General features: G+C 41.0%; 2 protein-coding genes across 7 annotated transcripts; one reads left to right on the top strand and one right to left on the bottom strand.

Annotated features, from left to right (window-relative positions):
• The first annotated feature begins 2,105 nt into the window (after positions 1-2,105).
• On the top strand, positions 2,106-9,651 carry LOC112279801 (potassium transporter 1). 5 transcript variants are annotated; one of them, XM_090248796.1, is made up of 13 exons: positions 2,106-2,247; positions 2,638-2,827; positions 3,311-3,786; positions 4,168-4,408; positions 4,699-4,846; positions 5,401-5,451; positions 5,675-5,938; positions 6,254-6,306; positions 6,800-6,914; positions 7,146-7,400; positions 7,703-8,213; positions 8,337-8,592; positions 8,835-9,651. In XM_090248796.1, exons 4-13 carry the CDS (start codon positions 4,370-4,372, stop codon positions 9,141-9,143), a joined length of 2,001 nt encoding a protein of 666 aa, XP_090104922.1. In that variant the 5' UTR covers positions 2,106-2,247; positions 2,638-2,827; positions 3,311-3,786; positions 4,168-4,369; the 3' UTR covers positions 9,144-9,651. The 5 variants fall into 5 exon arrangements, with proteins under 5 accessions (XP_090104922.1, XP_024370283.1, XP_073388808.1 ...); XM_024514515.3 differs by having other exon boundaries at positions 4,601-4,846; XM_073532707.2 differs by lacking the exons at positions 2,106-2,247; positions 2,638-2,827; positions 4,168-4,408 and having other exon boundaries at positions 3,572-3,786.
• LOC112279803 (variable flagella 3) lies at positions 9,298-15,365 on the bottom strand. Of its 2 annotated transcripts, none has more exons than XM_024514520.3 (18): positions 15,016-15,365; positions 14,449-14,593; positions 14,060-14,152; positions 13,727-13,955; positions 13,558-13,616; positions 13,149-13,239; positions 12,902-12,989; positions 12,355-12,431; positions 12,092-12,174; positions 11,885-11,935; positions 11,644-11,768; positions 11,317-11,476; positions 10,971-11,082; positions 10,797-10,879; positions 10,603-10,711; positions 10,254-10,342; positions 10,006-10,109; positions 9,298-9,790 (listed from the first exon to the last, which is right to left on the bottom strand). In XM_024514520.3, exons 1-18 carry the CDS (start codon positions 15,221-15,223, stop codon positions 9,663-9,665), a joined length of 2,034 nt encoding a protein of 677 aa, XP_024370288.1. In that variant the 5' UTR covers positions 15,224-15,365; the 3' UTR covers positions 9,298-9,662. The 2 variants fall into 2 exon arrangements, with proteins under 2 accessions (XP_024370288.1, XP_024370291.1); XM_024514523.3 differs by having other exon boundaries at positions 12,355-12,435; positions 12,902-12,955.
• Between the last annotated feature and the right edge of the window lie 150 nt (positions 15,366-15,515).

Here is a 15,515-nt window from a genome sequence, read left to right as displayed (position 1 = left end):
TCAAATCAAAGTTAAGTAGCCAAATTACAACATGACTTAGTAGTGAAAGAGGTAAAAGATCAGTGTGGTATGTGAATTTGGTGTATTGCTCAAACTTGATCCACCGCAAGTGACTTCTAAAGAGCATTAGTAAAAAAAAAAAAAAAAAAAAAAAAAAAAACTGACACAAGGGGTGTACAAGGATAGAATTAGCTTGATTAGTTTTTAGAAAGATGTAAAGCATAAGTCAATGTTACTTGTATTTATATAATATTAGATGGTTCTCAACTTAGGGAGAGGTGCTAGTTCTCTTTTATTATACATTACTAGTCCAAAACAACACTTTTGAATTGGAGCATATTATTGACTTTGTAAAAAAAAGAGTTAGAACTTGGTTTAAAATGTGTATGTCTTTGTAATTTATAAAAATATATATAAAAATATTTTACTTAGAATTCAAATACTAATATGTTTAGAATCCTTGTGGGATTCCATCATGCATGTTATACTTTGGAGTGAAAATTGTACAACTAATTAAGCACGTACAAATTTAAATTTTATTAGCACCATAATGCAAGGGTTGACAAAGAACTATCTTTTAAATGGATATTAGAGAGAATGTATGTCTATAATAGGACTTTATCCAAATTAAGCATGTATATATATATATATATATATATGCATACATTTGATGTGCTTACCAAAGACTTCATGAGAATAAAGAGTCTTTTCTATCACAAAGGACAATCACCTGATTTTAAAATTTTAAAAAGCTTTTTTTTTTTTTTTTTTTTTTTTTTTTTGATGTATTTAGTTACCTAAGGCTTCATAAGACAAAGGTCTTTCTTCTATCATGACAACTATGAATTGATATATTTGCAACCATCCTAAAAATCTAATTCATTCAAGCAAACTTCATTGTTGAAGATAACAATATGTACTACAATATTTATACACATATTAAAATGAGATAATTTTAATGCATCATACTGCATTAAATTTAGTAGGTTTGAATCATTTTAATATACAAATGATTTATTGCTAGCCAAATTTGTAAAATTAAGTTTTATGCATCCAATTATAAAAATACATTATTTAAGATAGTAATTGATATATTAGAATGGCCTAGTTGTAGAATAATAATACTAAGTCAACTTATCTAAATATTTAATTAACCCACTCTTAGTAAAATACAATTGCTACCTCCACACGAACACTTGTGTTTAAGGTGAGCTGATTTAATATTCTATATAATGTAACTATGTTTCTTTTCTTTTCTTTTTCTTTTCTTTCTTCAACAAAGATAGTCTCACGGTGGATCATAGCTGGTTGGTGTGATTCTTCGGCGAGTGTCGGAGACGGGATCCAATAGAGCTAACAGCATCTTCGTCATTGCATCTTGTAAATCACACATAAATGCAGATTTTCATTGCAAAGAAAGTATTTGACTTGGGCTTACAGACTGGTTCGGAGCCAAAAACTGTGATAATATGGGTCTCGAAAAGTCACTCTCTCATACAATGTGGGTCTGTGTCCATTTTGTCAATCCATTGGCATATTCTTTAGCAACGTCAGTTGCAGCCGCCGGAAATGTACATCCACCATCTTTTTGATGCATTGACTCTTTTCGAATTTAACCTAATCTTCTTGTTCCGTCTCGGTAGCTTGATGGCGATTAATGTCCCCGCCCTGGAGTCAAAGGTGAATTCTACATGGACAAAGTGATAGATAATCACAAACCGTCATCAACGCAACAAAAACAATCACAGATTTATAACGGGTTCCTTACGTCGTGTCACGTGCATTCATGAAGTATTCTTCGTGACGCAAACATACTATTTATAAACTCATTACAATAAAATAACATTGCGTCTCTATTATTATCAAGGGAACCGAAAAGCCAATAAATATAAATTAAATATAATGTGTGTGTGTGTGTGTGTGTTTTTTGCTGTTGACGGATTCACCTACTCCCCGCAATGCTTGGAATTTTTTGTCATCGAAGAACAGTCGAGGTCATTGTGGGAATCTTGCTGAATTCTCAGACGTAATCCAAAACAGTGACGAATCTAGCATGAGCTGAGCAATGACCTCGGTGCACATAATCCTCAAAACCACTAATTCATTCCCCCTCCACTGGCTTAGTTTTTCTTCACTCTTGCGATTACAAATGCTGTGTGATAGAGGACGACTACGAAGCTGCGAACGCGACAGCGGGGGCCACGAGGAGTTGACCAAGCAAGTGTGATGGCTCCGGATTGTTAGTTTGTAAGTGTGTACAACATTAGGATTTTTGTTTTGTTTTTTTTGTTTGTTTTTTTGTTTTGTTTTGTTTTTTTTTTCTCTGTGTGAGCTTGCTTCAGAGGACGAGTACCGCGCTAGTGACCACTGGAGTGGCGAAGCAGCACCGCTTGAATAAGGGGAAACATGGGCCATGTGGCACTCGTCATTGATGCTCTCTCCACGTACATACCTCTCGTATGTTCATCGATCTGTAGCAGCACTGTTGCAATTGTAGCCCCTATCTTGTCATTTACTCCTGGGACTGGTTCATCATCCATCATATTGTCCAGGCAGCACTGTGTTTTTTCAGAACCTAACTAGTCTCTTAGTATATGTTGTTGAGTTACCTTCTTGGGATTGTTCGCGGGTGTGCAGTGCATGCACAGGAAGATCAAGTAGACCCCGGAAGTCCGTTTGGACTCGTGGGTTGCATTGTAGAGGATTCGTGCGCGGTCCGGAGAGCATGGGGTAGACGGTGAACTCGAAACGTGGCTACAATGAAGAATTCGTGTTGATGTTCATGGGAATTCAAATCTATGACATAGCTTTGTGCTTTCTGAGGATGGTAGGATGTTGGTAACGACCAAATAAACTGTTTCCCTCACTCGCACGTAGTTGAGTTTAAAGCTTTCTGTCGGGGGTGTTGGCGAGTGTGGTGAGTGAGTCGTTTTCTTCGTTGTAATATGGGGTTGAGAGGACTTGTGAATTTTAAAATTCCTTGAGCCAATCTTTTCTTTTTTAAAGTCGAGTTTTCTCATCTCTTGTTGATTCGAGACAATGTGGCGGCCTAAACCCGCCACCCGAAATCTCCTTCTATGAGTGTACCGTTCGTGCTGGTGTTTTGAGGGACTTTTGTGTTAGTTTGTGTCGTGATTCATTTTGTTAGTTGTTTGGTGCTTTGCTCATTCAGTCTGCTGATGGTCTGTCTGGTTGCCCGGTATTCTTGCACTCATCACACCCTTTTTCTTATCTCACTGTTTCTCTACACTTTTATTCCTATATCTGGATTACTTTACTAGTGAAATTGCTGAGGCATCTTTCTTTATAGACTTTTGCCAGCTGATGTATGTGCACGATCATACTCTCGCTGCATCAATGGGATTAAGATTCTGCTGTGACCCCAACACTCTAAGCACAAGTGGATCTCGCTTCAGTTGACCATATTCGAATTTCGCACTGCGTTCAAGTTGGAGCATCTTTGTTGTAGGAGCACTAGTCTGGCATAGGGCTTTACAAAAGGAGCAGCCACGCGAATCTCGTAATTGACGGCAGGTTTACGGTTACTCCTTTGAAATGGACGATGAGCATGCAAGGCGCAGGCGCGGGACATAATTTACAGATACCACACCCTTCAATGCAATTATCCTTGCGCTCTTGTGACCGGTTCATGATTCACCCAACAGTCGCTTTGTAACCTCCTGGCGCTACAAAGAACCACCTCGTAAAAGGCACATGGTTACTGTGCCCAGATCAGACATGGCAACAACTGATGCAGAGACAGGATCTTCAAATTACGGGGCGCAGGTACTCCACCCTTTCAAACCGAATCCGACATGGGCCACTAGTACTTGAAAAAGTGATTGAATGTAATGAAAGATTCGAAGTCTATCCCCGGATAGGGAACCCTGTAGTTTTGAGTTCATAGTTCCGTTAGTTGGCGTGAGCTCAGGCTATTAACTGTAACTTCGGAGACAAAAGCGATGTCAGTTTACAGGTGATCCGGATGTGTAAATAGCGTTGTCATATAAGTGCGATGTGGTGAACCCAGTGTCGGTGCACAAGCACCCACTAGTCTACAAAATCCGGATACATCTTCAATCTGCAAGTTACCCTCTGAGACTGAACTTCCAAGGAGAGATTACTGCGACCAGTCAATTGAGGTTTTGTGGGTTTGTTGAACTGTAGGAAAAACTACCAATGAAGGCGCTCTTAATATTGGCATATCAGAGCTTTGGAGTAGTCTATGGTGACCTTACCACCTCACCTCTCTACGTGTACCGTAATACGTTCTCGAGTTTTGGGCTCAAAATACACGAAAGTGGTGAAGAAATTTTGGGCGTGTTATCCTTTATTTTCTGGACGTTGACGATTATTCCTTTCATCAAATATGTGTTCATCGTACTGTGTGCAAGTGACAACGGCGAAGGTGTGACAGTGGTTCCTTGAGGTGGTTTGCTAAGGGTTTCTCAATTGTGTCAAAGGATATATAAACAACTTTACTGATTTGCGCCGATGGTCCTTTCTGCCTCGGGGGACCTCTTTCCCAGACTAAGATACAAAATAAGACCAGCGATGTGGCTAGAGATGCCTGTTTCTAATATTGAATGTGTTTGAACAGGGGGAACATTTGCTCTTTATTCTCTTTTATGCCGCCATGCAAACCTGAGTTTGTTGCCCTATCAACAAGATGCTGACATGCAGCTGTCTACGTATAAGGTGGAGACGTCAAGGGAAGTAAAACAAGGGCTGCGGGCGAAGGAATTTTTCGAAAAGCATCCGCGATTTCGCACGGGGCTCCTTGTAGTCGTCTTGTTGGGGACTTGCATGTTCATAGCCGATGGTGTTTTCACACCTGCCATATCTGGTGCGCGGCAGTCTCGCAGCCTTCTCTTTCTGAGATCTTATGCTGATCGGTGAAGATAGTCTCATTATGTAAATACTGATCGCATCCAATGTTTTCAAACTGAGCTTTATTGTAACATCAATATCGTCCTCACACTTCTCTGAACTTAGTTTTGAGTCCAACAGTTTTGAATGATGTCAGGAGCTACAGTTTCTCACAAGTAGTCGCATCCAAGGTTCAGTGAGAAAAAAGCTCTCAATTCAGCTGTCAGTAAGCAGCTGTATCATGCACCACTGTGAACCTAAAGAAATTTATGGTACCCTTTTTGCTTTTGCATAGGCCAATATTAATCGAACACAGCCACCGTCGGAGGAGTGTGAATTGACAGTAAATAGTAGAGAGGCTACTAAGATGCTGGTTTCTCCCATAGTATTCGAATCTTCAGAGAGCTTCAAACGTGCCTAGTCAGAGTTGGCCGAAAATCCTAACATCCCTACACGCCCTCTGTACTACATTCTGCTTACTGTGCTACTATGCTTTGACTGTGATTGATAACTGCGCGTTTTTCTGTTCAGTGTTATCAGCGGTAACTGGCATCAAAGTTGCAATACCGAGCCTTCACGAAGGTAAGTGACATCTTTGTTGCACTCTGCTCATCTCTTCATTGTAAGATATACTCTAAAATTAGAACTCAGCATCGAATTCTCGCTCTGGTGTGAGTATAATTCAATAGGAACCTGCATTTTGGCTATTGGCTATGTTTCTAGACTATATCAATTGGTTGAAGACTTGTTAGCCATTCTCATCAACTTCGACAGATGGCTAATAGGGTCGGGGTTGTGTTGACAGATATTGTAATTGCAGTGTCATGCTGTATACTGATTGGCTTATTCGCTCTTCAACACTTTGGCACACACCAAGTTGCTTTCCTGTTTGCACCGATTGTGATTGCGTGGCTCTTCTGCATCGCCAGCGTTGGATTGTACAACATAATAATTTACAATCCGCGGGGAATCTGGGCTGCCTTGTCTCCAGTGTACATGTACAAGTTTCTGAAACTTGCTGGAAGAGATGGTTGGACCTCTCTCGGTGGGATCGTCCTTTGCATGACGGGTAGGTACCCTCTGGGGTCAACTGTTGCTGTTGTTAGAGGGAAGGGATCACATTTTTGACAAAGTGGTATATGTTTGAATGCAATGAACTAGTCTTACTAAATTCACTGGTCATACAAAAGTCATTCTTCACGGACTCCACAACAGAATGTTATTGTCTCGGGACTTCTCAGCTTAGCATGGGTCCTTTGGTTGTGCTCTGTTCTGTGGTTTTCGGATGGACTTATTTGCAGATTTGGCCACCATGTCTTAATTTTTTAAACAAAAATGTAAAAAGAATTAAAACCAACTAATATTTTCCGTTAGCTGGGTGCAGGAACTGAAGCAATGTTTGCGGATCTAGGCCACTTTAACCAAATGTCTATCAAGGTACAATTCAAACCTCGGAATTAGTGGTTGTAATCAGTTCTAAATTTGTGACTTAGCCCAATCATCAGCAGCATATCACCTCCGTTTACTCCGTCGCTTTTTGTCAGTTAATTTTTCATATGGCTCAAAAATCACAGCAGCATATCACCTCAGTGACCTATAAGGGACACAGAAGGTACACCTATGAACGCTCGGACTCGAATGCTCGAAACGGTGTTTCTTACTTTAGAAGTCCATCTAAATACTCCGTCTTTGGAATACTTAGAAACTGAGGCCTTAACTTGTACATGAGATCAACTGAAATGTGTCAAAACCTCAAACTCCCTGATCTCGAGAGGGGAAGAGCTCCCAGTCACTTGTGTCCCACTTCATAATGTCAATTAAACGGTGGTAGCAATTGGACCAGAGCAAGCGACACCAGGCAGATTTTCTCGGATCCTCCTGCTTTCAGGACGAATTTTGAGGAACTTTCCTATCGTCAATGTGGTTGCAGATTGCGTTCACAACTGTGGTTTATCCTTGTTTACTCTTGGGATATATTGGACAAGCTGCTTACCTGTACAAAAATCCAGGCGATGTTTCAGAAAGCTTCTACAAGTCTATTCCAAGTAGGACATCTTTGTTCCACTATTTTTATTTTAAAACTGATGCATTGTACAGCGTAGAGTAGTTTCGGTAAGCAGAGAGATGACGTACGCGTTTCTATTTTCACATTTCACGTATTGATTATGCACTTCAGGGAAAATGGCAGGTTAACTTTAGGAGCTGAGATTGTTTGTTTTTCATTGGGAAATGAGCAATTGGATTGAACAGAGTCTGATCATGTTATTGATGTGCAGGGCCTGTTTTCTGGCCTGTATTTGTTGTCGCTACACTGGCAGCTGTTGTTGGGAGTCAAGCTGTCATTACAGCAACCTTTTCGATCATCAAGCAGTGTCAATCTCTTGGCTGTTTTCCAAGGGTCAAATTGATTTACACATCCAAAAGAATTCATGGCCAGATATATATACCTGAAATCAACTGGATCTTATTCATTTTGTGCTTGGCCGTTACCGTTGGATTCAGAGACACAATTACCATTGGGAATGCATACGGTATGTACATGATATCAATAGTTCGATTCAATTTTTTATTTTTATTTTTTATAATTCTAAACAGTTTGGTTCAAATGAATACAGTTGAATCTCTGGCCCAAAAGGTTTTGTTGTGGAAGGATACTGCTGTCTTGCTGCTCAAGAATTGCTGGTAGCTTGGTGTTCTCGTCCAGTGTTTTCTTTTTCTTTTCTTTTCCTCTTTATTTTTTTTTTTTAATGTCAGCAGTTCCTTCGGTACTAGTTCGAAGTATCGCCTTGATCTGATTATTTGTCCGGAAACCAACCTGTTCGTTTTGATGCAGGTCTTGCGGTCATTACAGTTATGCTCGTGACGACATGCCTGATGGCTTTGGTCATTCTGGTAGTGTGGAGACGAAATATAATTGAGGCTCTAGGATTCCTCGTGATTTTTGGAGTTATTGAATTGTTTTACATCTCTGCCTGTATCATGAAAGTTCCTCAAGGGGGATGGGTTCCGTTGGTATTGACAGTCGTCTTCATGAGCATCATGTACATCTGGAACTACGGGACGATAAAAAAATACGAGTACGACTTGCAGAATAAAGTCAATATGGAAACGCTACTGAAAATCGGGGGAAATCTGGGACTTGTTCGTGTTCCGGGTGTGGGTTTGGTCTACACAAAGCTTGTAACAGCCGTTCCACCCATTTTCTCTCATTTTTTCACCAACTTACCGGCTCTTCATGATGTCCTGGTACTGGTCTCCATTAAATCTGTGCAAGTGCCTTACATTCCCTCGAACGAGCGGTGTCTTGTAGGACGAATTGGTCCAAAGAGATTGCGTATGTACAGGTGGGTCTTTCACTGCACAATGTTTTCATCTGTGTTGCCAAGGATGTTTTGAAATTTGACCAGAGTATCGGCCTAGAAAGTTCTTGTGAGCCTTGGGTTTAAACTCTCGGTTCCCTTTGACAGGTGTGTCGTCCGTTATGGATATAAAGATATACATAAAGATGACCACAAGTTTGAGGACAAACTTCTTCAGAGTTTAGGTGAATACATTTTGATGGAGGACGACGCCGAGGAGGAGGGAAACGGCTTCGACGATGGAGCCGATGGGAAGATGCATCTTCCAGGAATTCAATCATCCAGTTTGGTGCATGCTGTAAACAATGACGGTGCTTCTAAAGAGAGATTTGGGAAAGGAAAAGAGTCTTCTGGAAACTCTAAGGTACAACTTTCTATGCTTTCCTTGACACCATCGTGCAGATGGTTGGAGAGTACAGTTCTCTGTTCGCCGAAATTCTTTTGGCTGTCTCTAGTTCCACGCCAGAAAAGTATCTATTATTGATCTCGAACTCTCCTGCAAATCGTCTTTAATATTGTGATGGCATTCGCTAGTTGAGAATTCAAGTTTACTTTACAAATCATGAGGTTGAATTAGGATCCAATCATCTGTATTGGCTTGTGAAGGTTAGTAGCAGTGAGAATCCCTCGCGGACAAATGGCAAGAAGCGCGTTCGCTTTGAGACCCCGGCGCGCAAAGAACTAAATCCAGCCGTTCGTCAGGAATATGAAAAGCTCAAAGAAGCCAGGGAGAAGGGTGTGGTGTATATTTTGGGTCATTCCCACGTACAGGCATCAAGTGCATCGTCAATGATAAAGAAGTTTTCCATAAACATCGTCTACACCTTCTTGAGACGGATATGCAGAGGACCTGGGGTTGTATTACACATACCTCAAGAGAACTCCATCCAAATTGGCGTGGTCTACAGAGTATAGCGGGGTGTCTCCTTGTACTTCTAACTCGCATCAACCGTTTGCATGTTTATGACCTTGTAGATCCAAATTTGGCTTCTATGTGAAAGAAAATGAGGCTGGTAATGAAATTCCAAAGATTCTAGCACGAATCTGAGAAACTAGGAAACGTTGCATCCACTGCAAATGAGATTACTCGCTGTTTTTGTGTACTTGAAAGTCAAGCGAGTGTATATTAACATAATTATAGGATTCCCTTTTTGTACAAACCACAGATTTAGTGAAAGCTATAAGTATAATTGTTTTGCAGATACCGATGCAAGAAAATATGTTTGGTAGAGGGATATAATTTCGATGGGATTGAAAGGAAGTAAATGAGTGCTCACTGTGACGTAGTCTTGGTTCTTGACGATGCAAATAGCAAGTACCGTTACGATACTTTGATAGTCATTGGTTTTGATCGTGCGCGGAATTGTCAGCGTTTTCTTTTCTATAAATCAAATCTACGCGTAAGACCATGTCTTTATACTCATTTACTTTCTGTTATTTTTTGACTGTCCTGGCCTTGGCAATCCTGAGAAATTTTTTGAGGGCATGCAGTCGTGAATCGATGTCTGTAACTTCCTGCTCTTCATCAAAATCTCTCTCAATCATAACATCAAACCTCCCAGCTGCAACCCACACTCATGTGTTACAATCTTACAGTGACAGGTTGACTGTCTTATCATGGACTCGAATGGTAATTTACCCCAAGACCATGATGCATGTCTGATGCATACTGTATTTCTGCACGATAAATGAGTACTAGATGGATTGGATGATGCGAAGCAATCAAAAGTATGGAACTAGATTTGTCGGTCACCGGCGTACATTCACAGAAACTAACCTGATTTATCAATGGGCGATGAATCACCGTTGAAATCCTTCAAGCTACCACTCATGCCACGGGATTCTGTGTCGCTAATATTGTAACCTTCCATTTTTGCATATCTTCACTCATAATCCAACCAGTTAAAATGAGCGGCATGTGCACAGTTACTTGTGAAATATAGGTTGATGCATGTGAGAAAAGAGTCAAATCGACAGGAAAACTTGGTGGAATATTACATAATGATATCAATCGATAAGACATACTTGTGTAGTTTAGCTTTCACGTCTCTCAACAGAGTTCCAGGAGAGCTTGCCCTTGAACCAAGCCTTGATCCGACTTGGTGCTCCGCTACCTGCAGGCAGTCATGACTGATATTTAAGCGTTGAGAAACCAGAAATGAGCGACCTCAGAAGCTCATTTAACAGAGATTATATCAACTACCAACGATGGACACTGGTTTCATTGTATACATTACGGAGATGGACTATTTGCAATAAATTGGCACACGCATTGAATTTCCAACTCTGCGCTGATGTGCAGTCATGCAAGTCTATTACGGTTGTCCATTCTCTGGTATAGGGTTTAAATCATGCAAGGGCTTTCATTTCTTACCGGCTCGGAACGTTCATCATCAGTAGTGAAGCAAAGTGGAGTTGCTGTTGAACCAGTCTCTTTGTTGCTCAGAGCTCCTCGCAATGACTGAATTCTGATATCCTTATTCCTGCACAAGCTCCATGTGGGTGACCAACATAGCCACTGAAAATGGACGGTAATCAAGCATGCATTGAACTTGGAATGCAATTTACCAAGCTGGCGACGGACTAACGTTCTCTTGTGCATTACGTTGGCTTTCCCTTGATGCCTTGCTCCTCCCAGACTTTGAGGTTGTCTGTGTTTCACTCATCCATTGTACCAAATCAGAAAATTGTGTTACATGAATCAAAAGTGTGGGTAGAAGATTCAGAGAAAGGATGAATTACCTCAGCAGGAGATGCAGTACGTGTCCTGTTGGAGGTACTCAGTATTTCGACCTCATGACGGGATAGCTTTGTCACAACTGGACGCGTTCTCCCAGCACTTCTAGAAATCTCTCTGCTCATACGCGAATCAATTCCTTGTTTAATAAGAACGAAGCTACTTGAACTTTGTTGTAAAATAAAGGAATAATTTTGAGCGCCACAAAATTTTCTAGGCTTACAAGCCAAGTTGTGTGTATCACCAACTTCTGGATATGAAATCTCTACTCTCTTACCTGAAACCACCAAACAAATACAAGATCGGATAACTGAAGCGATTGAATGGCATTTGAATTCAAGAGAAACTCACCTGGCATATGGATCATCAGGTCTTGATAATGAAGGCCGCGAAGATACTGCACGAATTGACCCCTGTTTTCCAGGAGAACGTCCTCTAATAAGACTGACGACCCCTTCACGAGACTGGTTGCGCAAGTTTCTGAATGAGGGGCAAGAGGATGGTCGGGAACCTGAAATTTAGCAACTCATTCTGAGGAGGTAAGTCTGAAGTCAATGACCAACACACCTTTATACTCTTCTCAACGATTCAAATGTAAGGTCAGCGATGACTCATTTTCAAAACACGTCAGTTATGTTGAAACCAAATAAATTTGAATAAGACAATTATGCCACTGACCAGATGGAGTTCTCCCTCGTGTTGCTGTTTGTGTGTTTGAACGAGTGAACATTGGAGATGGCCTTCGAAGCCCGTTTGGAATTCCACCTCCCGTTCTCGTCGAAGGGCCCACTGAAGAAGTTTCCCTGTTCACTAACACAAACTATGAAAACTTTCTATCTTCATGCCACAGGTAAGTAATCACACTGCATGTCATGTGATGAATTAATTTTCGTCTTAAAGTGAATCATCATAGATGTACCTGGGCCTGGTTCGAGAGGGGGGCAGATCTCTGGAGCCTTGTATTTTCAACCTGCGTAGAAGCCATCTGAGTTACTATAATATGATCGATTCCTTATCGCCTAGTGCTGATCTGAGAGAAGTCACGTTACACATTTATTGTGGAGCAAGCAGCTTGTGCTGAGTGTCTTGATAGATGCAAAGTAGGCTCATGTTGGAGAAGACTTACCTCCTTTTCAAAATGTCAAGTTCACCTTCAGACTCTCGTAACTTCACTCTCAACCTTCTCTCTACATCTCGCAGAGTGCTTACCTGGGTAACCCACATTCCGGAGGTGCACTCAGCATACCCTTTTCCTCTTGTCATTGGGTTGATACAATTATGAAAATACAAATTCCCACGCAACCAATTCAGAAACAAACATGTACTCCGCACGATATTCCATTTCGCGGATTTAAAAAGTTGATAGCTGGAGCATCTATTAGACACTACCTGTTCAGTAAGGGTGGTATTATCTCTCGCTAACCGAGCTACAGCTTTCCGATGGACGTTGCGCTCGCTTCGTAAATCTTCCTACAGCTCCACAGAAGAGTCACATGACACATAGTAATTGAAAAAATCATGTCTAAAGACATGAGTAGCAAGAATGACATCCCAACATCGGCAACTCATACCCAGAAAAAACATTACGATATCTTCAAACAATTCTAGATCTACATGTATATGTAGAGCATTGTAAAAATTCATACCCTCGCACATCAACAATAGTGATGGCGCACTACCTAAATATCTTCACAGCTCGCGAAAAGCAACTGACCTGGACCGTCTTGTAGCTAAGCATCTTCAAATAGCGGCCAGAATTTCAAGCATGGAAGCACAGAGAAACAACTGACCTGTAAAAAGCACAAACACAACATGACCATGTGCATAATTCAAGTGTTGGCACCCCTTTTCGTGTAATTTAGAATACTGAAGCAGTAAAGCTTAACGCCTTCATTTAAGAATACCAAGAGATTGCCAGGTTGTGTTGTTTGCTGACCTGTAGTCGATCCAATTTTCCGCGCAACACTCGTGTTTCCTGCTTCAAATCTCTCTGCAGGTGATACTTCATCTCTGAGTACGTCGTGCTAGATTCAGCATAGAAATTACACCAAAATGATTGTAATATTAGCAAACCATGCATCTTAATGTTGCAAGTAAACTAGCTTTTGACTTTTCCCTATTTCTCCTCTTGACAGTTACGCGTGTGCGAATTTCTTCTTAAAGGTGAGAAGAAGCCAACCAACCTTGGCCTCTATTCTGGAGAAAAGAATATCACATTTTTTTTGAGTGAGTGCAAGTTCTTTCTGAAGCTTCTTCCGCTGCTCATCATCCTCTCTGCTCCGTAGACAATAAGGTTATTGACAAATTCGAGATCCTTGACCCATGAGGTAGAAGCAAGGATACGAAATCCTGAGCAAGCTAGTCAAGACAGGCTCTCGCAATAAGCAGAACGATGGATCCAGTATGCCGAGTTTAGGAAAGTCCGGCAATCGAAATATGGCAACACATCATGTGCATCCTCAATGCATCAACAGCATTGTGATAGTTTCGATTGCTTTTCTACTTTATGTAGGTGAGAAATACTAGTTTCTTGCTACTCCCGATGAAAGCAGACATCATCCTCAGCAAAGATTAAATGTTCCACCAGTGTACCTTCGGTCAATTTGTGTGCCATAGCCAAACATCCTGTAGGAGTCCTCCATGCAAGTGAGCTGTTACCCCAAAAACAACTCCAGGGACATCGTTAGATTTCAAGACTACCAAACTACTGCTTTCGCTTTTAAGAATACGACAATAAAGAGGAGCAGAGTTAGAGACTCGCCTGAGAAGTGAGTACAGAATTTTCCTCTCTAAGCTTTCGAAGCTCAGCACTATCAGAATTTGTGCGAACCGGTTCATCGTCATCAAGTAGTCCATGACGATTCTGGTCCATCCTCTTTTGTAGCTGGGCCTTAACGTCCTCTAATTCATCCCGCAGACGACGAATGGTTCGTTTTAGTGCTTCTGGTTCGGGATTAACTTCATGCAACAAAGGTAGGGGGTAATGAACCCTGTATACAAAGGTAATTCCTCCGTCAAAGTCAACACATTGAATGGATCTTTTATGATCAAATTGACATAATACAAAGGTATAGAAGGTGGAAATGAAGGATACCGATCAAACTCTCCAGTGTAGGTAAGTATGAGATATCGCTTATTATTTGATACACTGCGAAGCGCCTGAGATCCCATATCTCGCATCTTTCTACTGCATGGTCCCACAAGGCTAATACGTCAGCTTAACTACACCGAACTGAACATGAATAAGTGGTCGGATTCTAATTCAAAGGAATGCATGGAAAAATTAGACCAGACTAATCAAACCAATTAATACTGATTAAAATAATGAAAAAATAACCCGCTCAGAACAGTACAAGCATTCTGAAAATGTTGATACGCGATGTCTTTAAGGCTAGAAGGAGAGAGTAGATGTAGTGCTCTATACGTTACTCCTCACAGTGTCAACCTTTGAATCAATTTGCGGGTGTAGGCTAAAAGTCTCACCTGTTTTTCAGCATTTCAAAGTCCTGGTAAGTCAAAAGGTCCACGAACACGGAGTCTGATTCCTGAAGTATAGCCGATCGAAGCATCTTTACGAACACAGAAAACTTCTTCAAATTTCCAGTTTTATGAGTAATTTCTTCTATGTCTGTACATACACGCATACATAAATACATAAATATATGCATACAACCGGTCAGTGATGGCCATCCTACTGTTCTCAGATTGAGTAGCTTGAGTTTTAAAATCGAGTGATAACAATTAATGAAAATGCCTTTTAAGATTCAATCAAAACAAGATGCTGCAACTTCTGCAGGTAACACGTTGCGTGCATCAAAACATTCTGAAAAGGTTTTTCTAGAGCAATTCGATTCTGAATAATTAGAGCATCTAATTTTGTTTACAAAATTCTAAGATTGCTTCCCCAATCATCCCATGCTGCATGAGATGTTTGCAGTAATAAAGCCACTTCAGCAATCGAGAAATACTGGAAGTTATCACGTTTATACATGTAAATGTACTACAGAACATAGACACATAAATCTTGGAAAGATTGGGTCGAGAACTGACATCTTGCCGTAAAGTCCCCACGCCACCGAGATCCATCAGTTTTATGCTCCGCCTCGACACACAGGGTATCACCCGGGGCCAGTGACACTGTAAGCAAGTACTGCACATTTTGAAATACAAGCTCTACCACCTGCTCAAACTCCGACGTATTACTCCGGTTGCTCATTTTCCAACAACAAGGTCGGTCGATTACGGACACATTATGCATACGCTCCTATGTCAATCCCTCCTCTCCTCGCCTTTCCATAAGTATCATACCGTATTTCAACTCAATGATCACCAACTCTCTGGCAACTTAGCTGATGTGCTTGCGATTCTTCACCCAGTGTTGATGATCCCGATTGATCAGTCTTCAGCAATGCTAAGAGTTGTCCTCGTCCACAAAGCAACAAAGAAGATTGAACTAGTCTCTCCACTTATTTGATTTCCATGTCAACGCTGAGCTACGAGATGAATGAATCTCCTCGACCACAAAATTGAACACACAATCAACAAAAAAG

The sequence above is a fragment of the Physcomitrium patens genome, chromosome 3 (genome assembly GCF_059467195.1).
Source record: "Physcomitrium patens ecotype Gransden chromosome 3, ASM5946719v1, whole genome shotgun sequence".
Classification (NCBI taxonomy): domain Eukaryota; kingdom Viridiplantae; phylum Streptophyta; class Bryopsida; order Funariales; family Funariaceae; genus Physcomitrium; species Physcomitrium patens.
The sequence above is the reverse complement of the archived record's forward strand: the minus strand, read 5'-3'. Positions and strand labels throughout refer to the sequence as shown.

What these genes read in the sequence shown, in the direction of transcription:
- LOC112279803 (XM_024514520.3), bottom strand. Translation starts at nt 15,223, where the DNA reads ATGCATAATGTGTCCGTAATCGACCGACCTTGTTGTTGGAAAATGAGC. An exon ending in TACACTGGAGAGTTTGATCG is followed by an intron (nt 13,956 to 14,059) that starts GTATCCTTCATT and finishes CTTTGTATACAG; the next exon opens with GGTTCATTACCCCCTACCTT. An exon ending in CCTGATGATCCATATGCCAG is followed by an intron (nt 11,083 to 11,316) that starts GTGAGTTTCTCT and finishes GCGTATGAGCAG; the next exon opens with AGAGATTTCTAGAAGTGCTG.
- LOC112279801 (XM_024514515.3), top strand. Translation starts at nt 3,715, where the DNA reads ATGGTTACTGTGCCCAGATCAGACATGGCAACAACTGATGCAGAGACA. An exon ending in GATCGTCCTTTGCATGACGG is followed by an intron (nt 5,939 to 6,253) that starts GTAGGTACCCTC and finishes AGCTGGGTGCAG; the next exon opens with GAACTGAAGCAATGTTTGCG. An exon ending in AAGAGATTGCGTATGTACAG is followed by an intron (nt 8,214 to 8,336) that starts GTGGGTCTTTCA and finishes TCCCTTTGACAG; the next exon opens with GTGTGTCGTCCGTTATGGAT.